This window comes from Ascidiella aspersa, chromosome 9 (assembly GCF_963924565.1).
Source record: "Ascidiella aspersa chromosome 9, kaAscAspe10.2, whole genome shotgun sequence".
NCBI lineage: Eukaryota > Metazoa > Chordata > Ascidiacea > Phlebobranchia > Ascidiidae > Ascidiella > Ascidiella aspersa.
The window spans coordinates 10,696,541-10,720,557 of record NC_139455.1 but is presented as its reverse complement, the minus strand read 5'-3'; the positions used below and the strand labels follow the sequence as shown (position 1 = coordinate 10,720,557).

General features: G+C 36.4%; 1 protein-coding gene and 1 pseudogene across 1 annotated transcript; one reads left to right on the top strand and one right to left on the bottom strand.

Annotated features, from left to right (window-relative positions):
• Positions 1-1,786: 1,786 nt before the first annotated feature.
• Positions 1,787-2,861, bottom strand: LOC146132960 (RNA/RNP complex-1-interacting phosphatase homolog). Its single transcript, XM_083396997.1, has one exon. It carries the CDS (start codon positions 2,836-2,838, stop codon positions 1,801-1,803), a length of 1,038 nt encoding a protein of 345 aa, XP_083253123.1. The 5' UTR covers positions 2,839-2,861; the 3' UTR covers positions 1,787-1,800.
• An 18,831-nt stretch (positions 2,862-21,692) lies between these two features.
• On the top strand, positions 21,693-22,906 carry LOC146132959 (uncharacterized; annotated as a pseudogene).
• The last annotated feature ends 1,111 nt before the right edge of the window (positions 22,907-24,017 follow it).

Genomic DNA, 24,017 nt, shown 5'->3' with positions numbered 1-24,017 from the left:
GTGGTTTTACAGTCTTCCTTCTTAAAACTACATCTATTGAGTCGGTCAAAGGTCTGAAAATTGATCCCTTGAAAAAGCGGATCAAATAACATTGAGGGCTTTCAATATCATATTCGAAAATATAAACCTGACAATAGTGCTTTGTACTTTTTTGCCTAATTCATATTTCGAAACAGCGCCCAAATTAGTTTAAAATAATTCAAATAATCACACAATGCCACTAATACATTTTTACAATGATATTTATGGGTTTTAAGCGTATGGATAATCTCCCTTTCAACTTTGATGTAGAGTCCGAAAAAATTGCTGTATATTTCTATTTCTGTTAGTTAATTTAGTTTTTACATTTTTGATATTAGACATCTGGCGATTGAATGTAACATAGGTTTTCAAAAAGTTTTAAATATTAAGAAAAGTTCAGAAAGTTACACCTGGATTATTGCATAATGTCAAAATGCCGCGGCACATCGGTCGCGAAGCACTGCCGTAGATTGTACAACGGGCTTTGAAAATAAACGTTGTAAAGTTTAGGTTAATTGTTGCAGTTGTGCAAACGTGAATCGTTAATTTCGCAATAATTGGCCTTAGATCGTTGGCGTTTATAATCGTAGTAGGTCTGAAAACAACAACAACCAATATCCTTGCTTAGACCAGTGGTCGGCAAACTTTTTTTGTAGCGGCGCCAAGTACTCTTTTCAGAGCTATTGAAGGCCCACTACGAAACAATGCGGGTTCAGGATATTTGATGTAAGGTGAAATATTACACAGCGCCTTTATGCCAAAACACTGGCATAGCATAATGTAAAACATACTATAAAATGAAGAATATACGCGCCTACAGTTTAAGTTGGCAAAAATAAAACAGTTCGACAGGCTCTCAGGACCACATTTGGCACGTGGGCCTTTCCAAGCTGAGCGAATTTAAAAATTCTATGCCACACCAACTTTTAAAATAAAGTACAATGAATGTACGGCTATCACGCGGCCCACAACTACAATATAACACTAAGCTATTTAAAAGTAACTTGCGGCCCACTAAAAATGGCTCTGCGGCCCACAGTTTGCCGACCACTGGCTTAGACACTCGCAAATCAAGCGGGTGTAAAATATTACTTGCCTGGAGAAAATTGTACTTTAAGTCTAAGAAATGCAAAATTGCAACCTTGATTTTGATAGAAAATATAACACTTTTTACAGAATTTTTTTTTAAACATTAATTTAATAATGGTCAAAATTTGCCCCCCTAAGTTGTTTTTCCGAATGTTCACATAAATTGGAACTGAAAAAAACAAAAGCAAACTTTGTGTCAAACAATTTGACATGTATTAAAAAAAGAAATAAATGCAAGAAAAAAACCTACAAGGTCACATTGTGATCAATTGTTGTACACTTGTTTTTTAAATATTTCAGTTCAATTTGAATTATATACATCAAATAAAAATTATATAGTCCTGCTTTGCAATTAGGGTCATGGTAAGTAGGGTTGCCCGATAATTGACTTTATACCTATTTCTGATACTTCAGTCACAAAGCATCCAAATCCAGTCCAATACCAAAACGGTTATTAATATGCTCCAAAAAACATTATATTCGTTTAAAGATGATTTTTCTACAACAATCAGGCCACAAAACGATTTAGCACCATAAGGTACAAAAACTTTCACTGGATGGCAAATCAGGAGTTAAATATCTAAATATATTTTGGTATCAGATCATCACTGATACCACCCTAGTGTTGAATAAGCACCGCTACTACCAGTAGACGTCGAGTAGCGTTCCAATTTGATATTATTGGGCATCCTAATAGTAGGTTTGCGAACAATATGAGTTTTGCCTGAAATGTGATGGTTCACTTCTGTAATAGCGAGATGTTTTACTCCAATTGTACATTTCATATTCACTATGCTGTCTGTTGTTGATCCGAAGATGCAAAGGCATACTTTCAATATTCCTATTGTATTCAATTTGTTCATGATTTTCACCAAACCTTCCCATTCCTCCACTTCCAATTGGACCTCGTATGAAGTGATTACCTCTTGGAGGAGGATGGCTTCCATAACGTCTATGTTCATAATGACTTGATCTATGAAAATGTTGTGGTTCATAAAAACAATTTCTGTTTTGCGGATGTCTTGGCCGAGAAATGTCCTGCCTGTATGAGTTTCTTTCACGTTGATGATTTTCTAACCTACGACACTGAGGTGCCATTTGATGTTTTTTCATACTTGGTTCTTGCATTTTTTCGTACTGATTAGGGGTGTGCAAATCAACCCTTGGTACATCAATAATTTTTGACTGAAGTGAGTTTAAATGATCCAGGTAAATGTCTCGCTCAATATCATGGCCTCTTGCTTTACCAAAAACATTGATGGCGTCACGTGGACTGAAGCCATTCGCTTCAATTAAATACCGACAAATAAGATATCCCGTTCGATTTACACCATGAGTGCAGTGTACAGCAATTACATTTTCTTCACCTGGATTATTTTTCTCAAACATTTGTACTTTACTTCGAAATTCTTCATAGATCATGGTATCAGGAATTACCCGTCCAGGCATATAAATTTTACAATGTGAAATACCATTGGTAATAAAAAATTGTGGCTTATAATACCTTGATGTAAATGTCAAATCTATTACTAATCCAAGTTTCATTGGACTATTTTCAAAATGATGAAGCATATCTTCACATGAAAACCTTTCATCCTTTTTAACTTTACACAGGATTTGATTGCTTAGCGGGACTTTCAAAGCAACAAATTTGCTTCCTGGTATTCTGTCTCCAACAGATTTGTAATCCAGCCATCTATCTGGCACTTTGTTGTTAGCTCTTGGCATTCCTTGGATTTACAAAAAAACAAATTACTTCTGAAATAAAAACACATATTTATAATTGTCTGCAACAGTATGGTTATAAACATATGACAATTTTTTACTTATCATATGTTTATTTTGTTTTCACAAATCAGTTGAAATCCTGTGTTAGTCGGGTAAATAGCCTAAGTAGATGCCTATAGGTTATACGCTTTTACCCGTTAGTGTTACCAATGATCCAGTCTGGAAAGTATGGCAGATCTCACGGGGGCACAACCGAAAAATTTCGGGTGACTGGGTGCAACAAAGGTAAAAAAGTGCACCTCGCATGGACTTTATGATTTTCTGATACGCTCTGCATTGCCTACATTGAACATTTGCACTGTAAACGTAGGCTACACAAGCGATTTACATATTTGGGACGTGCGGTTTAGGTTTGTTTGGATGCACATTTAGAAGGTTGAAAAAAACTTGCAGGTACACTTGCCATTCTTTCCACAGTGCCTAATGATAAGTCAATTGAACTACTTTTTGGTGTCTGGTAAAATAACTTCATTTTTTATGTTATAATGCATTAGGAATTGCTTCAAACAGTTATTGTTTACAATTTTTTTTACAGTATAAAATATTGAAACTTTATTCCGAAGAGGGGAGCCTATCAACAGATATATCTCACGCATAAACAGTTGTTCGATAGACTCGCGTAGAATAAACTAAACTGGTACTAATTTATTACCAAATAACATTTATTACTAATAAACACTGGTCGTAGGTCACACCTCAGTGGACACCAATGACGTACTTTGCTGCAGACTTGGACCATAGAGCACTAATGCTTGGACAACTAGATTTATTTTAGCTTTTTAAAATTAGATTAGAATTAAAATTAGAGCCTTTTAGTTTTTATAAATTAGATTAGAATTAGAATTAGATTGTTTTAGGTTTTATTAAATTAGATTAGAATTAGAATTAGAATTACCGAATTCTTCAAAAAACAAATTTCAACTAGAATTTGAACTAGAATCACATACAACCAATTTAATTTAATCGCAAAGTATTCTTATAAGAACGTGAATGGTAAATATGTGTGTGCTAATTTTTAGCCTTTTTATGCTTTTTAGACTGTAAAAATTACATACAAGTCGTTCCAACCAAAAAGTTTTAATTAAAATTCTGTGTTTTAACTGAGTCACTAAAAATGCCGTTGGACAAAGTAGCAGTTTTGGAAAAATCCGAATTAGATTAGAACTAGAATTAGAACACAGAGGCAATTCATAAATTAGATTAGAATTAGAATTAGCCGCATTTTGCTCTAATTCAATGAATTAGAAAACTAGAATTATCTAGTTGTCCAAGTCTGCTTTGCTGACATGGGAGTCGAATCGACTTTTCAGGTTCGGTTTGGGTTTGAGGATTTTTTAGAAATCCGGTTCAGTTCCGGCAAGGCGGTATTGGTTCCGGTTTCGTTTTGAACAATTTTGAAAGTTCATGTTCCATCATAGTTATTTCAAAACCGGTTCATAAAATTCCGGTTCGGATACAATATAAGTATAAGTTAGGCCTACCATATGTCCTCTTTTAGGAGGATTTGTCCTCTTTTCCCAAGAAAAGTTATTGGGCCTCCGAGGACGCTCAAAAATGCCCCAATTTCCTCTTTTTTGGCATTTCGTGTTAGTTGCTCCTACTTTCAACAAGACTTTTCGGCGAGACGTTGTATTTATTTCCAAAAAATAAAAAAATAAAAGATTAAACATGTTGAATTGCTGGTTTAAAGCAGGGAGTCGAACCGGAACCTAACCGGAACTCTATGAACCGGTTTTGGGTCATTTTTTTCCGAACCGTAACCGAACCTGAACCGGTTTTTATAAGATTTTAAGGAGCCGAACCGGAACTGAACCGAATAATTTGAAAAAACCTTAACCGAACCTGTAAACAAAAGCGGTTCGCTCCAGCATGACGTCACAACTTCTATTTTACAGAGTCAAGTTACGCCATGTTCGAAATTTTATGAAAAAAATATGAATATTGAATAAAAAAATCGTTCATTTTTTATTTTTTAGATATTTCAATATTGAGTTGCTGTTTTTTTAATAAGTCACGGAACTTCGATTAAATGACTTACAATGCAAAGATTATTCTCTACATTTATCGACCCACATTTTGAGATTTACCGCAAATTATATTGTATCTGAACCGGAACTTTATGAACCGGTTTTGTAATAACGATGATCGAACCGGAGCTGAACCGGAACTTTCAAATTGCCCGAAACTGAAACCGGAACTGAACCGGATTCCGAAAAAATCCTTGAACCCGAACCGAACCTGAACCGGAAAAGTCAAACGGTTCGACTCCCTGGTTTAAAGGTTTTCCATCAAATTGCCCGCCAGCCCTATCTTCTTGATTGTTATTGCAAACATTGTACCAGAAAAATTGCAACCGAACCTCGCATGTAAAAAGGCTCATTAATAAAGCAAAGGTTTGAGTTTTGTAGGCCTATCTAGCCTATCATTAGTGTTACTGTGTGGTAGGCGATGTTTTTATTTCTTATAGAAGCTTGTATAGTTAGTCCATAGCAACAGGTGTGTCATCAGATGCTTTCACTTTTCTTTATCATCTTTAAATTTAGACAACCATAAAACAAAATAAGCTATAAATTATAATGCCGAAGAGGAAAACTCTTTTTACTGATGGGCTACGCCAGAAGTATCCTTGTTTCAGAAAAGGACGCATTAATTTCGTAGGTGAATGTATTACTTGTGGATATGGCACGTTTATTTCTGTGGCAAACAAAGGTAGTGTTAGCCTCAATGACCATTTAAAAACCACGAAGCATAAGCAGGCTATTAGAGGTGAAATGAAGCCTCATCTTCATCTTAAGCAGCAGTTCTTAACCGGGGGGCGCCAAGCAAATCTTAGGGGGGCACGAGCTCTACTTCAATATTTAAATTTTTTGCAGTGATTTTAATGATTTCGTTCTGGTTGAGCACCACTGCTACAGCTGTACAAACTCTGTTTTTGCCAACTTTCACATTGAAACTACAAAAAAATGTTCGCTGTGCGCGAATTTTCCACTTTTGTTGACTTTTTTTTGCATAAAGTATCTTTCAGTGCCATTGGGCGTTTTCTGTTTATCAGTAATGCACATATTATCCAAGGTACAATGGCCTTATTTAATTACAGTTTGCTAACTGATACATAAACCATAAAAGTTATCGCTTATAGATTTATTGTACATTCACACAATTCAGCATAGTTCGCTTTCAATGAAATAGCTTTTCAGCGCAGTAAAAACACGTCTCGCAAGTAAGGCATGCATCTGTTGACTGTTGTGTTTTATCCAGCAGTAGCGTGACACTATATAGCAGAAAAGCGACTGCGATGGGGATTAATTGATTTGCCAGAACGGCCAGGAAAGGAAATGAGTATCGAGGTGAAATATTTAACACTTTACCAGGCGAACACGCTATAATTACAAGCACAAACAGACGTGCGTCGTTCCTCTACAATGTCCTCACAACACGTAAAGTCAAAATCAGCTCGTGTCGAGCACGAGCATTTTGTTGTGTGCCCAAAGCGAAAAGTCTCCTGAATTAGGCTTACAGTTTAGCCAATTCAACCAAATAAAACTAAATTTTTTTATGCGCTTCGCGTGACTAATAATACGCTTCGCTATTTTCATGTAGTTTCACTGATATTTCTTTGTAAAATGCCGAATTGCTTCACGTAGTGGGGGCGCAATGCATAGGAAAATTACCAAAGAGGGGGCGCAACTAAAAAAAGGTTAACAACCACTGATCTAAAGTGACCCACTATTTTTGTAAAGTCAGGAGAAGTTGCAGCTGCCGAAACCACCATGGCATTTCATACAGTGGAGCACCATTATAGCTATAAATCTAACGACTGCACCTCTTTTACTTGCCGGCAAAAAATGTTCTCTTTTTGGGTGTTGAAAATAGTATAAGTTGCATTAAATCTGTTGGTCAATAAACGTAGAGAATAAATGTTGGTCAATAAACGTAGAGATTAATCTTTGAAAGTAATTTAATCTAAGTTAGGTGACGTATTAAAAAAAACAGCAACTCAATATTGAAAAACGTGTAACTTTAAATTAAACAACCGCAGTTGCGATAAAAAATCAAATAAATATATCTAATCTAGTAGGCTAAGCCGTTCCTAAGCCCACGTGTACTCGAATATGAGTGGAACATATTGTTTGGCCACATAATACAAATCGTAGCAAGGGGTAGCTATTTTATTTAAAAATATCTATTATTCAATCATCGCATTTTATATTGTATTCAATCATCAGCTAACCCAGGAGTCGGGAACCTTTTTAGCTAAGGGAGCAATATAATCCAAATATTCTTGATTGTTTTTCCAAGAGAGACATATAATACTTTTTAACATTTAGGTACAGCAGGGGTCAGGAACCTATGGCTCGCCAGCCATATATGGCTCATTCTATGACGCCATGGCGTTTTTTAAAGAAATCAAGAAATCTTTACTTTATTTGTAAGTGTAATATGTATTACTTATCAAGGTTAAATATTATCGTTTTTTGTTATTTTTTCTCATGGTTTAACAAACTGTTCGAAGCGGCTTGTTTTAAGCAAAGAGATTATAACCATGAGGACAAACTGTGACGTAGCCCATTGTTCTACTTTCGACAGCTTTCCGCTCTAGTGCATAATAGTAAAACGTAAACAACTGGGCTTGACTTGTATGTTGGTGAGCTAAAATTTTGGAGCAACCGGATTATATATATTAAGGTTCGACATTTCTGACAAGTTAAAAGTTATGTTTGAATTAGGTGTCAAACTTTCATTGCCGAGTTTCGTGTAAACACACTTAAAAATGCCTGTAGGGCAAACAATATCAGTTGACCATAAGTAACACACTCGTTTGCGCGCCAACGTCGTCCAGTTAATGACTGCGGAAGCGTACAACGCGTTGCTGTAGAGTAGACCAGTGGTTCGAAAACCGGGGTGCCGGAGAGGAATTCACATTTTTTATTATTGCTAGTAAGCCTTTTGGTACAACTTTTTGTGTTTGCTTATATAGTACAATAAACAAAATATTACAATATTGTTTAAAGTTATTTTTATTGCCCCAGTTTCGTAGAAAATTAGAGTAGGGATCTTGTAATATATTCAATTATTCTTTATTTTTGGTGTTAAGGAATATTAACATTACACATTTTGGTACTGCATAGGGTTCGGTGAACACAAACTTAGTGTGTAATATTGTTCATTTGAAAAAGGAAAGCACCAGATTATGCAGCTTTGTAATCTGTTGAAATTAAATGTAATAATAACCTTTATTCTTTTACTACCAGTTATCCAATCAAGTTTAAACTGAATAAAGATATATATATTTAAGCTGTTTACAAGATGTCACCTACTTCTATACATGGGCTTTGATATTCATTCAACTACATCCTCCAGCAGTTAAGCTCCAAACTTTTGTTATCAGCTATTAGGGAGAAAAGAGATGAGAAGCACTCAAGGTAAAAAATACTTTTCGCAAACTTACATTGAAAATGACAAAAAATATCTATTTCAAACAGGGCTGCGGAGTCGGTTAAAAATAACCCGAGTCGGACTCCAGTTAAATGTGGCATTTCATTGAGTCCCGAGTCTGGCCCTGACTAAACAGCCTGTTTAACAATGGATATTCAGCTATACACTTATAGGGGTGTCATATAATTCATTCACTTATAATACATGGTTAAAAAATATTGCACCACATGCTATATTCCACCTTTACAATTTTCAGTTGGCGATCATATCAGTTTACTGCGCATGTCAGACTTGGGAGTCGGGTAGTTTTACATGGTCTTACTCGAGTCCTGAGCCTGACTCCAGCAAAACAAACCGACTCACCAGTCCTGATTTTAAACCTGTACAATATGCTACCTAGTTCTGTGTGTTTTTTTTATTTACTCTAAATTAAGCCACTATACTTTTACAGTCTATAATTTATTTCCTGAAATTTATTCAGAATAAGTAATAACTCAACAACTCTTTTGACGACAAAGTAAAAATTTATAAATATTTTATTCATATAAAACAAAACGTTTACTATGTAATACACACTTGAAAATATAAATATAATAAATCAGTGCAAAGAGAGATAATTTAATAAAATTATAAAAAACATTTGTAATATATTGATCGATAAATTGTGTTCTTACAGACGCTGTTGACCAGGTACTACACAAAAGAGTACAATACTGAAATGGCCTCTGGAATCTGGTGTCAATAAAGAACTTAATTCATTCCATAAATTGATTGATTCCTGCCATGTTTAACCAAATAAATTTTAAATAAACATTATTTTGTTTTGCTTGCCTGAGTTTGCATATTAGGTATACCAGGAAGTAGGAAAAAAATGACACTTTTAACAAGAATTGATTACTTAAGACAGGGTGGTCCAAAACCCAGGCCCAACATCATTGTTTGTGGCCCGCGAAGCACTGTTGAATTATTGTAATGCGTCCAGGGTTTATTTTAAAGAAATATAAGTGACCAACAATCAGTGAGCATACTGCAATGGTTTGGTTAGGGTTACATTTTTCCGATTACACTATTAAATAAACCAGTTTACTATAACTTGGCAAAAAAAGCCTAATTTTTTGTATGTGTCAGACAGGATTGAAAGTCGCATTGCGTCCTATATGGAACTTTCTAAAATGGCTGTTTTGCAATGCAAGTTATATTTGTGTTCACTTATAAATGCAGTCTTTTTCGAAATTAAGTGTTGTCAAATATGCAATTTTGCGTGTTTGGAGCGCATTCTGCCAGTCTGATTATTATCGCTCGATTTTATTTGTGCACAATTTGGTGATAGCAGAAAGTTTGTGCAGTTTATATATCTTTCGACAGTTACTTTTTGACAATGCTTTGTGCCGTCATCTGTAAACCCCTTCATGCTCCGACCTAACGAAAATCGTTTATCCGCTCCTGGCATGCATGTAGCCTGCTTTGTGCCCCGTAAAGAATATGTAAGAAATATTGTGCAACCTTGGACCACCCTGACTTAAGAAATCAAAATCAAAAGCCCAAAACAATTGCCAGTAGGAATTTGTGTAAAGCAGTGTCATATGTTATCCACAAGAGAATAAAGTTTCACATTAATTAATAGGCTTCTTGCAGCACAACAAATGGTGGAAAATTTAAAGGAATTTATTGTGTTTTACTCTTTAAATAATCTGCTCATTCTGTGACCAGAACTTTTTAAGTGGAGATTCCCAATCAGTTTTCCAACCTGTATAATAGAAAAATAGTGTAACATACTAAAATAAAAAAGATTTTAAATAAATAAATACTTAAAATATGCCAGTAAGTCACAAACAAAACATTGGTAAAAGTACTCGTAAGTTTTGTATAACTAGACCAGGGCTTTCCAAACTGGGGGTTGCTCATGGAGTTAAATTTTATACAAAGTGCTAAATTTATAAAATTGTTATTTTTTTTGTTTGGTATGTTAATGGCAAATTATGTAATGCACATTACTTCAATAAATACATGCCAAAGCAGACATCGAGAAATGTTATGTTTTAAAATGTTAAACCTAGTGGGTCAAAAAGTTTAATACAATAAAAGCAGTCACAGACTGAAAAGTTTAGATAGCCCTAAACTTTACCCATGGACAAATGGCAGTTTAAAGTTTTGTTGATAAGTAAAATAAATACTCTATAATGGTTTGCATTACACTATGATCTCATTGTCACAATAATCTTACCAGAGATTTGTTGTATCTTTGAGGAATAGACTGACTATTTTTTTATTTTCCCAGTGTACTGTTGATATGTCTTTAAGCAATGTCCAACATAATCCCAGAATGGCTGAATCACAGTTATAGACGAATATGTGTTCTTATTATAGTTTAACTAGTAAATACGAGCAAGTTCTATAAAAATAAACCAAGTGGAGAAGTTTAACATTATAATAACATACTCCAATACTGAGCAATCAAATATAATATAATTTGCAAAATTATTAACTGAATTCAGTGACATTTGGTAACTACTGATTTCAAATGTAACTACCTTTTTTAAATGTAACTACGAATGCTAATTGCTTGCTTCACTCGTACAAACAGCACACAACCAATAATATTTGCTAGTTAAATATTACACACAGCAAACTGAGGTGCAAAAACTTTTTGTTTGAACGATGTTTTCAAAGAATTTGGTATTAATTTTCAGTTTATGGTATCAATTTCTATGTGTCTTAATTTGTAACACTGGAACAAGTATATAGAAGACTATTTAGAGCAGCAGTACAGCATAAATTTATTTTGCGCACTGAACACTGGCATACTAAAGAAAAATTACTGTATGGAAAGTATTCTTTAGGATAAGGATATATTTGCGTAAAGAACATTTCCTAAATGAGCAATGGCTGTTACCATTTACCAAGCACAGCAATTTTTTTTATTTAAATTAAATTGGTATACAACCAAATATTACTCCAACTTACTTTATGTAAGAAAAGCTGGAATTACCACCAAGGGGCAGACAAAATTTGCACTTCATAGAATTGTTCGCAAGCTGCATAGCACTACTGCGCCCCACCGCTAAATTTGGGATCTTAAACAGTAGTATAGAAATAGATACATTTGTATTCCAATAGTAATGTAAGGCAGTGGTTCGCAAACTTTTTTTGCGACGCCCTCAAAAAAGAATTTCGATTTGCGGCACACTTATCAAATTTGGAATTCTACAATTTTTAGTAAAATTTATACACTAAAGCCAATTCATTTATGGGTTTGGTTTACCAAAAGTTTCTTTTTCTGTAATACGCTCTGTAGTGTACAGTGTACAATGCAAAATACCTATATCATTTACATTAAGAAGCTAACAATTAACACCGCCATACAGTTAAGTTTAATGAGTTCGGCACCTTGAAATTAACAACAAACTAAGTGATATTAATTTAATTTATACGCCAATTCCTCACATAAATCTTAACGTAGAAAGTAACGCAAAAAACGGTCATTAAATACCGCATACCGCAACGGGTTACGGTGCGGGTTTGAGTTTGGGTTGGTAGAGCATTATTATTAATAATAAAATAATGATGTGCGTTGCGTTATGCGGCATTTGTAGACCGTTTTTTGCGTTACTTTCTACGTACCAAATGGAAAGAGCCCCGAAATCAACGACATAGCTCAATCGCGTACATTTTAACAGTAACACGCCTTTCAAAAATGTACAGTAGGGTCCTAAGAAAGTGTCACGCAACTTGTGATAACCTTGCCTGTCCTACCAAGTCAATTTTGTAAACAGAAAACGGTTTAAATGAGGACTAGGGGTCATTAAACAACAAATTACGCCAAAAGCGTACATTTTTATAACAGGCTTAAATGGGAAAGATGATGTTTTTCTTATTGTGAATCAGACCATGACGGCTGTCGAAAGTAGAATGCATTGCTTAAAGGCAAAAGAAAAAAGGCAAAAGTGAGAGTTTGTCCTCATGGTTATAATCTCTTTGGTTTTAAGTAATGGGATGGTTTCCACCACTAGGGGTCGCGCGGACCGACTCAGATGAAGTCGCATTTTTTTACAATGGCGATAGGTCTGAGACTGGCACTATTTGGTCGATAATTCAGTTATAAGGGCCGTTTGCGACATTTTGACCGGTTTAACTGGTAAGTTTATCCCTGTAGTCACTATCAGAACATTTTTTTTCAATTTTTATCGCAAAGAAGTATGTGAACATTGCTTTTTCCAGTCATCAAACTATCCTGGCAATAAATTGTTGTAATTTACGCCTTTCCCACTCCCCGAATCAAAGACTGGATTGTTATTTAAGTTAATTTACGATTTTAGCTTGTTGTCACACTCAGAAAATCTTTCACGAGAAATTTGGTTGGCAAGGTGGTTGTGGTATGTTTTGGGGTAAGCTTCTAGTTATTGGTCCAGAAAGTGCATTAAACTAACATGCATTTACCAAGTGAAAGGGTTTACCATAATGAAGTTAGATATATTGGTCAATTTTTACTAATAATGTTGTTTATAATTTTCTGAAGTTAGTGAGAATTTTGTGTAAACTTCTAGAAAATACTTGTTTGGTAATATTAAACCTGCTATGCATTCTCTTCCTGGGTTAACAATTTGTGGAACTAAAGAAACTGATACTGGAATACAATTTAAGCAGATGCTGCTTTCTAAGTGATCTAACAGGTAAAAGTTTATTTTCTACCTCTAGTTCTCCCTGATTATATTAGTTTGTTATATGCAGTTTTTTTAAGTTATGGGATTCTTTAACGGTGTTTGATTTAGTTGAAATAAATAATAATCTATAATTCAAAAAATACACTTGTTTAGTTGCTATACTGTTTTATTTGTAGCAAATAATCAGTATCTTATAAAAATTATTTATACCGTTTTTATAGGTTTGGAATCAAAACAGACAAATCTGGAAATATAATTTCTACAAGGGAAGATTCAAACAAGCCTGCATTAAAAAACTCTTTTAATCATGTTCTTGGTGTCATATACTACGGTTCACACCTAACAAAAAGTCAACAGTTTTGCTTGTTTTATTAAACTTCATAATATGCATTTATTTTTTGTATGATACGAAGTGAAACAAAATTATACAGTTGTTTTATCGCTGCGAATTAAATTGATGCTTTGCAAACCTGAAGTACGCAAAAAACCACAAGTAAAAAACATTCTATTAAATTTCATATTAAAATCAGTATAATATTATTCTGTGATTTGACTACTATTTGAAGAATGATAAGATTCATCGTAGTTGTGACTTGTGACTTGTTTGTAACATTGGAAACTGACAAACTTCTTTCATTTTCCTGGCGTTGTTCGACAAATATACGGTTTCTTTGTCAAGATGTAAGATTTCAGTTCTGTAGCTAAAATATTCTTTGGAATTCAGCAAGTGCCTGATTTTTCAGCCAAATGCACAAGCTTGCATGATAGTGTCTGCTCTAGGGCTCCAGGCTATATTTATTCAACTTTTGTAAAACCACATGAGGTCACTTGTAAGAAAGGTTATAATAAGATAACATTTACAAAATTACACCCATTTCAAAACAGTACAAATAGTTAGTTGTTTTAAAAGGATGTGGATCACTCGAATATTTTCCTAAGATGTGAGGTATCTTGTATGAAAAGATGTCAAATTAATGTTGAGTACAAAAGAAATATCTGGTGAAAAATTTAAGTTAATTCACAAGCAATACAATGTCGTTTAGAATACTATACAGAAGATATATTTTCGAATTAAAAATGAATGTTAAAAAGTGTGAATGAACTTGCAAAATGCAAAGTTATAGGTTAAAAAACAGCGGCGCTGGTCTAGAATCCTACCACAACGAAACACCTTTTGGGTTAGGGTGCGGGTTAGCGTTTGGGTAAAGGTGGGTCAAGTATTATTATTAAATAAAGAATATAATAATACTTGACCCACCCACACCCAAACGCTAACTCGCAACCTAACTCAAATTTTGTGCGTTGATTTTAGAACTGTGGTAGGATTCTAGACCAGCGCCAAAACAGCAGTACCACAAAAAACTACAATATTCCCTCATAAAAATGCTTATTTCAGCTTTGTTCGCAACTAGCTGGCCTTAAATATTCTAATTACATTTTATTTATAATTTAAAGTTGACGCAAATGCTTCCTGGTTTTAACCGAAACCCTATTTTAAGTACAAAATTAAAGTTGTAACAGTACATGTTTAACAACTTCTCGCTACCAGTATTTGACGAAATTGCGAATAAAAAGTGATTATAGGTATTAATTAAAGTTAACTTTAAACGAATAATTAGCTTCATAATAGATTCTACAAAAACAAAGCGCGAAAACACGTAATTGAAAACCACGGATTACCATTGGAAAAGATAGGCGCTCGCAACTGTTCATCTGACTCACGCAACGCCTCTAGTGGTGGAAACCATCCCATTGGGTCACTCGTCTTAATCTAATGCGAAACCAAAATCGAGCGCAAAACGCCGTTTTTCGTCTTTTGCTTGGTCGACCGTAAACGCTGGATTGTTTTTCTCTTTCGTTATTTGTTTAGGTTGACTGATTATAGCAAGTGCGTATTCGACACTTGACAACGCTAAGTCAAACCTTCTTTCTTTTTTCTCGCTAAAAAACGTCTTAGGCGCAGTATGTTCCTCGCTGTACTCCGTACGGTCTCTGCGCTAATATTCCATGTTGGTGTAACATCCACATTTGTTTAACTCGGGGGGTTTCGACCTGTGGGCCATGGCCCCCTAGGGAGCCAAGAGAAAAACAGAATTTAATGGTATGGAACTAAACTGGACAACTCAACCAACTAAAATAATGTAACGGACAGAAGTTATTATGCTCAACTATTAGTAGGCTACTGTACCATGGACCTTAGCTATCGGTAAGAATAAAAGACATAATGACTTTTTGTTTTTTGCGCTGAATAGTTACAATAGGATGTCACAAGGACTAGAGGTAAACTTTGTTTTACGTTGTATTTATAGGTGGCATCACGTTAATTGCTCGCACTTCGTTTCGCGTTGATTGAGTCAGCTTGGGCAGATTGCGCAAAAACAAGATAAGAACTTGTAAAGATTTTGATAAAAGTCTGCAGGATCGGCTAGGTTACTTTAAGTGATGTGTAAAAATTTTGACTGAAAATCTCCTTAATTTCTCGAGTTATGAGACTTTTACTTTTTGGACAGATTTGAAATTTTGGACGTTTGTGAATTTATGAAGGAATATTAATAACTGATCCCCGAATAATTGGCGGTCGAGTCATATCTCATTTCGAAGAGTAAACTCGTAGCTATCATCCCATGTAAGCCACTTAAGGCACATTTTAATTTCAAGGTCGAATATGACTGAATATTAATATTCATAAATATGAATATTAATTTTCATAAATATAAAATTATTATTTTTTTTTTAAAAAGTTTGATTGCTGGCTAAGTTATATTGCTTTGAGTGATGTGTAAAAATTTTACCTGAAAATCTCCTTAATTTCTCGAGTTATTAGGCTTTTACTTTTTGGCCAGATTTGAAATTTTGGACATTTATGAATTTTTGAAGGAATATTAATAACTGATCCCCGAATAATTGGCGGTCGGTCATATCTCATTTCGAAGAGTAGACTCGTAGCTATCATCCCATGTAAGTCACTTAGGGCACATTTTAATTTCAAGGCCGAATATGACTGAATATTAATATTCATAAATATGAATATTTTTATGTTTTTTAAAAAAAAGTCTGATTGCTGGCTAGCTTAGGTTGCTTTGAGTAATGAGTAAAAATTTCTAATCGATATCTTGTTTACTTCCGGAGATATTACGCAAATAATTTCGAGCTGCCAACTTCCCTTTGGTCTATTCCTGTAGTAAGTTAATTGCCGTTCTGTCGTTATTCAATAAACACAGATACGTTTAATACAATACTGTGAATAAGCTGTTGCAACACGCAACTTAACCAACTTCAACAAACGAACTCGGATTCAATCCTAGCGTAAGCCAGCATAAAGCACTACAAATCTCAGTTTAACCCTGCAATGCCCTTAAAGCTGTTCTTCGCGACGTATGGCTTGAATTTAGTGTTGAATTGAAAAAGGAAAACACTGCTCGCCAGAATGAACTGGAAATAAATATAGAAGCGGTCGAACACGAAATACGTCGCACCAACAGTTTAGCTGACCTGAGGCTTGCGGTTAAATTAGGTGTCACAAATTACGTTATCCCTGTAAAACTACTTTATATTCCCAGACGTTTCGTAAATCTGCCATCTGTTACTAGTCATTGTGACGTAATATTCCTATTGTAATACGTTATCGCGCGACCAGTTGACCTGTAGTAACCAGACTTGAACAACTATTCATTGGTTCTCAACCTTTTTTCTTTCGTGGCCCATTTACGTTGCAAAAACGTTCTGTGGCCCAATAGAATTTTTTAGGAAGAAAAAGCTTTAAAATAGGTTTAACACAAAACACAGCAGAAGATAAAAATTAGCACACACATATTTACCATTCACGTTCTTGCAGAAAGAAATTGCGAATAAATTAAATTGGCTGTAAATAAATAAACGTAATTCCAGTTCATTCAAATCCTAGTTAAAATTTATTTTTTTAGGAATTCGGCAATTCTAATGGGGTTGTTCATCCACTAGATGCCGCCACCTTCCACCTATGAAGATCTCGGCGCGCATTAGTAAACAACGTCCACACTCTACAACAGCCGTAAGCAGCATTCTAAACGATGCTGATAAGAACTCCCCGGACTTCAACTCTGAAAACAACGCCAACATCAAGTCAAGCACACCGAAGCTTACCAACAACTGGTCAAGGAAAAGGCTGCAACGAAGCCCAGACGAGCTTCCTGACGGCAAATCTATTAGCCTATGTACGACCAGAATTTCGCTGACATGCCCTGGCTGCCAAGCTGAAGCTGTGGTTTCGGCTCAGTCGAAAACTTTCGTTTGCTGGAGTTGTTCCAACAAGTATTCCGTAGCAATGAAGTGCTGCACGGACGAGTTATTTCTGGTCGAAGAGGGTAAAGAAACATGTCAATGTCCTTCATGCGAAGGGACATTGAGACGTATGCCGTGCTGCGATGAGCTCCAGCCAGAATACAAGACGAAGGAAGATGTGCTTGAGTGCATACAGTGCGAAAGGTACTCTGTTGTTTGTAATTGTTTTACTGTTAACTCGCTCCCTAAGGTTACCATGTGTAAAGCGTGTAGTAATACCCATTGCAAGTATAAGATAGTCAACTGTAGTTGCGGGAAAAAGCATTCCTGTCTTATGGGTCCCAATAAAGCGTTTAGATGTGATTGTGGCATGGAGTACGAGTGGGACATTGATATTGGTGTCGAACGCGTTTAAATACTATTTTTATGTCTTTAAATATTATTTCACGCAACGTTCGAGGTTTAAACATTGCTATGAAAAGAAAATCGATTTTTAATTTTTTACGTCGTAAAAAGTGTCACGTTGCCCTTTTGCAGGAAACCCATAGTAGTGCTAAGCACGAAAAGTTATGGGGTATGGAATGGGGAGGGGAAGCGTTTTGGGCGCACGGCACCTCAAGCAGTAGAGGGGTGGCAATACTAATCGACAAAAACTTATCCTATTCCGTCTCAGGCACACGGGTAGACCAAGAAGGTCGATACTTAATGGTTGAAATGACAATAAATGCAACCCCAATAGTAATTGTTAATGTTTACGCGCCGAATAAGGACGATCCAGAATTTTTCATCAATTTATTCGCCGTACTTGACAGCTTTTTCGATGCCCCAATAATCATGGGAGGGGACTTTAATCTAGTTCTGGACAATGTCCTAGATCAAAATGGAAGTAAAAAACATCGTAACCGAAAAGCAAGAGAAAGTCTTTTGTAATATATGACACATTACAAACTAACAGATATTTTTCGCCACAAATTTCCAACCGTTAAAAAGTTCTCAAGGCTTCAGAAACTACCAGCGGCATCATCGCGTTTAGATTTCTTTTTAATTGACGGATCTCTCGTCGAAAACGTTAAAAATGTAGACATAGTCCCCGGTATTATGTCCGACCATAATATGGCAACTCTAGGGGCTGACATTAACCCAGCACCACGCGGTAGAGGCTACTGGAAATTTAATACATCACTATTAAATGACTAGCGTTACAAGGATAAAATAAGAAAGGTAATCACTTATTATAAAGCAGAAAACCATATAGGCGAAACCGACCCACATGTAAGATGGGACGCCTTGAAAGCAGTTGTTCGGGGAGAAACTATTAGATATGCGGCCGAACTAAAACGAAGGCTAAATATTAAGCAAATCGATTTGGAAAAACTGATTGGCGAGACGCAAGACCCTATTTTAAAGAACTCTGAAACAGAATTAGGCCCCCTGCACGAAAAATTGTCCAAACTTAAATCGGAACTCGACCAACTAATGCTGCGCCAAACTAAAAGCGCCATAACGCGAAGTAGGGATCGCTGGGCAGAGGAGGGCGAGAAAAATACAAAAAAAATTTAAATTTGGAAAAAAGGCATTGCGAAAAAAAGGGTATTAACAGACTTTTTGTAGATGATAAAATAATAACTGACCAAAACAACATTTTGGACGGTCTAGTTGACTTTTACAAGCAACTCTACAAACAAAACGGAGATCTATTGAACAAAACCTTAATCGCCTCAAAATTAAAAACACTAAATCTCCCAAAAATTAAGGCAGAACAATCAAAACTATTAGAAGCGGAAACAACAGAAGCGGAATTCTTCACTGCTCTCTGCAACATGGGTAAAAATAAATCCCCTGGGCTAGACGGTTTTCCAGCAGAGTTTTATATCACCTTTTGGGACAATATCAAATGCGTCTATATGGCAGCTTGGCGACATACAGTAAATACAGGTAGGCTATCAGCTTCTCTGTCCGAAGCAGTGGTAACTCTACTTCCAAAAGCTTATAAAGATCATCTTCAACCGGGAAATTTTAGACCGATAACGGTTTTGAATGTAGACTACAAAATTGCTTCAAAAGTAGTTAACACCAGGATCCGAGGGGTACTAAACGACATTATCTCGCCTGCGCAAAATGGTTTTATTCCAAAACGATACATAGGCACTAATATTTGTCTTTTGTTCGATATCATTGACTGCGCCGACTATTACGATATACCTGGCGCGATACTGTCTTTAGACATGTTCAAGGTCTTTGACACGGTAAACTGGGACTTCATATATACAGCCTTAGCTGCTTTCGGGTTCGGGGACAAGATTATTAAATTGATCGAATGTTTTTACCAAAATCCTTCGTGCGTAATTGTTAACAACAACTTTTTATCAAAATCGTTTAAAGTTGAACGTGGCGTACGCCAAGGAGACCCTCCCTCTCCAACTTTATTTGTCCTGTGCATTGAATGCCTTGCCGCTGCGTTAAAACAGGGCCGCCAAAACGGCATCACAATAAATGGCAAAGAATTTAAAGTGTCCCTATTTGCTGACGACACTACAATATTTCTATCGGGTAGTGATCAGGATTTTACAGAAGTCTTTCGGATTATCGACGACTTCGGCGAAATGTCAGGCTGCAAGGTCAACATGTCCAAATCAAACGCCTTTTTTATCGGAACAAATCGTGAAAACTGTCACAAACCCATGGAACAAAGTGGACTTCTATGGCCATCAGGTACTATCAAATACTTAGGCGTTGAAATTCCCACTAGCTCGAGTAACGACGCCGAGCTAATTGAAAAAAATTTCACACCACTTCTAAAAAAAATTAAAATAGTATCAAATATTTGGTCCGCGAGGGGTCTCTCTCTTCTCGGAAAAATAACAGTTATCAAGACCCTCATGATTCCAATCTTAACCTTTAAAATGAGTGTTGTCCCGGTTAATATACCCAAATGCTTTATCTCAAAAGTTAAACGAATCCTCTTTACATTCTTATGGGGGTCCAAATGGGAGAGGGTGAAAAGAGAGAGTTTGAGTGCGAGTATTGCAAATGGGGGGGGGGGGAGGAATGATCAATATAGATAATTACTTGTTAGCCTTACATACGAAATGGATCTCTAAACTACTTGACGAAAACGCGGAAGCTGATTGGAAACAAATCGAAGGCCCCTTTATCCAAGGTAACAGATTAGAAGCGCTTCTTAATGGGAACATAGGAACAAACAATGCAATCACAAGGCGCATACTTCCTATGCGAACGTTACGTTGCGCAATAACGGCGTGCAAACAACTCTTGGAAATTATAGATCCAAAGTCAAACAGCCGTCCGCTTTGGCTAAACAAAAAAGTAAAATTCCGCTCAAATGTTTTTTTTATGCCATCACTTATAGATTCCAATATAATTTTTCACCAGGATTTATTGAATAGAAACGGCGAGTATCTACAATATGACACATTAGTAAATAAATTTAACTTTACACCTAACAACACAGATTTTGTCCAATTCATAAAATTAATATCGAGTCTCCCAGAAGAATGGGATTCGGGTAGCGCAACAACGTCCCATTCGTATAGAACCCCAACATTAAAATTATTTATCCAGCAGTATAACTCCACCAAATCGGTTTACGAAAAAATACAAACAACAATCCTCTTTCCTCCAAAAGCTCAATTAAAATGGCACTGGACCTTAAATTGCGGGAGGGCACGTCTGTCATGGGAGAAAATTTACCGCAACCTCTACAATTCAACAATCGAAAACAAACTTAGAAGCTTTCAGATAAAGTTTAACTTGGGCGTAATTGTTTCAAATGACTCCCTTTATTCGTTTGGTAAAACCGAATCTAACCAATGTACTTTTTGCAAAAAGGCCACGGAAACCCTGTACCACTTGTTTTATTTGTGTCCTGTTACGTGTCTATACTGGGAAAACTTGAGTGCGTGGTTAAGTACTAAACTACGAATATCGTGTGTTTTTTCCCGCGAGCAATTACTCTTTGGAGTGCACAAAAACGAACCGTGCAAAACATTTGTGAATTGTGTCCTTTTATGCGCGCGATATGTTATTTATCAATGTAAATATGCCGTAACTGTCCCGACTATGTTACGCTTTTTACTGTTGCTATCTTCTGTGCAAACTTCCGAGCGATATTCGGCTTTAAAAAGAGGAAGTATGACAAAACACAAAAGTAAATGGGTCGTTAGCTGCTTGAGAGCTTCACTATTTTGATTTTGTATTTTTTGTTCGTTTTTTTCGCTATCTACTTTATTAATAAATAAAAAAAAAAAAAAAAAAAAAATTAGTAAACAACGCATTTCGAGATTGGCGCTCCTAGAGCACGGAGCAAAATGAGCGAAAAAGCTACAAGCGGCAAGTGCAGTGAGTGCACTGAAAAGGCCTAACTGTTTAAGCTTTAGAGGAGCTATGCAGCTTAAAAGAGAAGACTTACGGAATTTAATGAAAGAGGTTAGTTTTTCTCTGAAAAAAATTATAGGAATTGCTGAAATGAAAGGGACGCTAGTAGACGTGACGTGTACGACCAGGGAAAATGTACTTGACCTTCATAGAAGACTACTGAATGTGTCATACATTCGTAATGTTCGTCTTTACGAGTCCGATGTGATTAATGTGGGAATTGGTTGGGTACCAATCCCACTCCCGAATGAAGCTATTGAAAGCCGGATTGAAGAACAGTTTGGAGAAATAAAAAAATGACACACAGAAAAGATAAAGAAGGGCAATTATCAGGAATGCGAATTGCAACAATGAACAAAGCGGATGTAGAAAAAAATCCAATACCAAGCTATATAAGAATGAACGGTTGTGAATTTTATGTAACCTACCACGGACAAAAGATTACTTGCAAGTATTGTGGCGAAACTGGCCACAAACAAGCTGATTGCGCGAAGCGGAAAGCTGATTACCCACAGCTTCACAGTAAAGCAAACCAATCAGCAATTGCGCCAGGCCAGATTACCAGCTCATCAACGCCTCTGCGCTCAAAACCGGGTGACAAAACTGCAATGCAAACGCTCGAGAATAGAAACGAATCACTGCCCGGGGTTGACGCAGTCCCCGTTGATAACCAAAACAACGCAGAATCTCCGAGCTTACAACTACAAACATCCCGAAAGCGATTCCGCACCAGTCCACCTTTTCTCCCTGACAGTAAATCAAGAAGCATGAGCGAAGTTACCGTCTCACTGGATTGCCCAAATTGTCACACGGACAGTTTTCTGGATCCCCAATGCCGTCATTTTTACTGCTTAAATGCAAACAAGTATAGAGTTACCAACGCATGCTGTGATGACACCGTCTTGTTTTTGGTGCCCTTGGAGGAAACAGTGGCCAACTGCCCCAAGTGCCAGGCCAAAATGAGACTTATGCCCTGCTGTGAGGAAATACAACCGGAGTTTCGAATGGACGGCGATATGTTCGATTGCATCCAGTGCAAAAGGTACGCAATAACTTGGGTGTGTAACGCTGTAAATGCCCTTCCAAACATTACCGTGTCCAAGGAATGTGTAAATCATCTATGCAAATATAAAGTGATACACTGCATTTGCGGGAAAAAATCCGCCGAGGTTATTGAACCGAGCCGGCCATATAACTGCAGTTGCGGGTTCCAATATGAATGGGATATTGAACTAGGAGTACAGATGAACAATTAGATGTATTATGGTAACTATTTTGGTGTCTATTTTTTGTTGTTGTATAATGAGCTTCAATATTGCATCATTTAATGTGGGGGTATTCGAAATCCCCGCAAACGAAAGCCAATATTTAACTTTCTTAGAGAAAAAAACTTTAATATTGTCCTTTTGCAGGAAACACACTCCTTAGTAAGGGACGAAAAATTATGGGAAATGGAGTGGGGATCTAAAATAATATGGGCACATGGGCAATGGCTCTACTCGCAGTAAAGGAGTTGCCATTCTATTGACAAAACATACCTCGATGTCGATTAAGGAGCTAGAAATAGACCCCGAAGGGAGGTATCTAGTTGCCTCGTTAACGGCTGAAGGAAAAGAGTTTAAACTGTGCAACGTTTACGCCACAAACAACGACGATCCTATGTTTTTTGATCGACTATTTGCGAAACTGGCATCTATTGACAACTCAGAGTTAATTTTGGGGGGTGATTTTAATACGATTTTGCAGGGTAACTTAGATAAAAACCAGGTTCCCTCTCATTCTAACCGAAACTCTCGTGCCAGAGTTGTATCGCACATGCAATCCTACAAGTTAAGTGATGCGTTTCGATATTTGCACCCAGCAGCCCGCCAATTCTCAAGGTTTCAGGTGAACCCCTTGACCGCGACGCGTATTGATTTTTTTTAATATCGGAGTCATTATTAAATTACCTAAATTCCGCAAATATCACACCAGGCATTAAATCAGATAATAAAATAGTAACCCTTTCGATGACAGTCTCGAGTTCTCCTCGTGGCAAAGGATACTGATGGAAGCTGAACACAAAACAATCCTAAACATGAGATAAATCCACACATTCGGTGGGATGCTCTTCAAGCAGTAATCAGCGGGGAGTCCATTAAACACAGCGCCAAAGTAAAATGAGCAAACTACAGCCAACAGCAATATTTAGAACGGGCGATAGAAGACATTGAACGAGAATTAACGCTGACAAATCAACCCAACACGGTTCAAAGCGATAAGTTGGCCAAATTAAAACTGGAGTTGGATAACTTGATTGAAAGACGTACACAAGGTGCTATTATTAGAAACAGAGCGCGCTGGGCAGAGATGGGTGAAAAAAACACA

Coding starts and splice junctions, on each gene's coding strand:
- LOC146132960 (XM_083396997.1), bottom strand. CDS start 2,838: ATGCCAAGAGCTAACAACAAAGTGCCAGATAGATGGCTGGATTACAAA.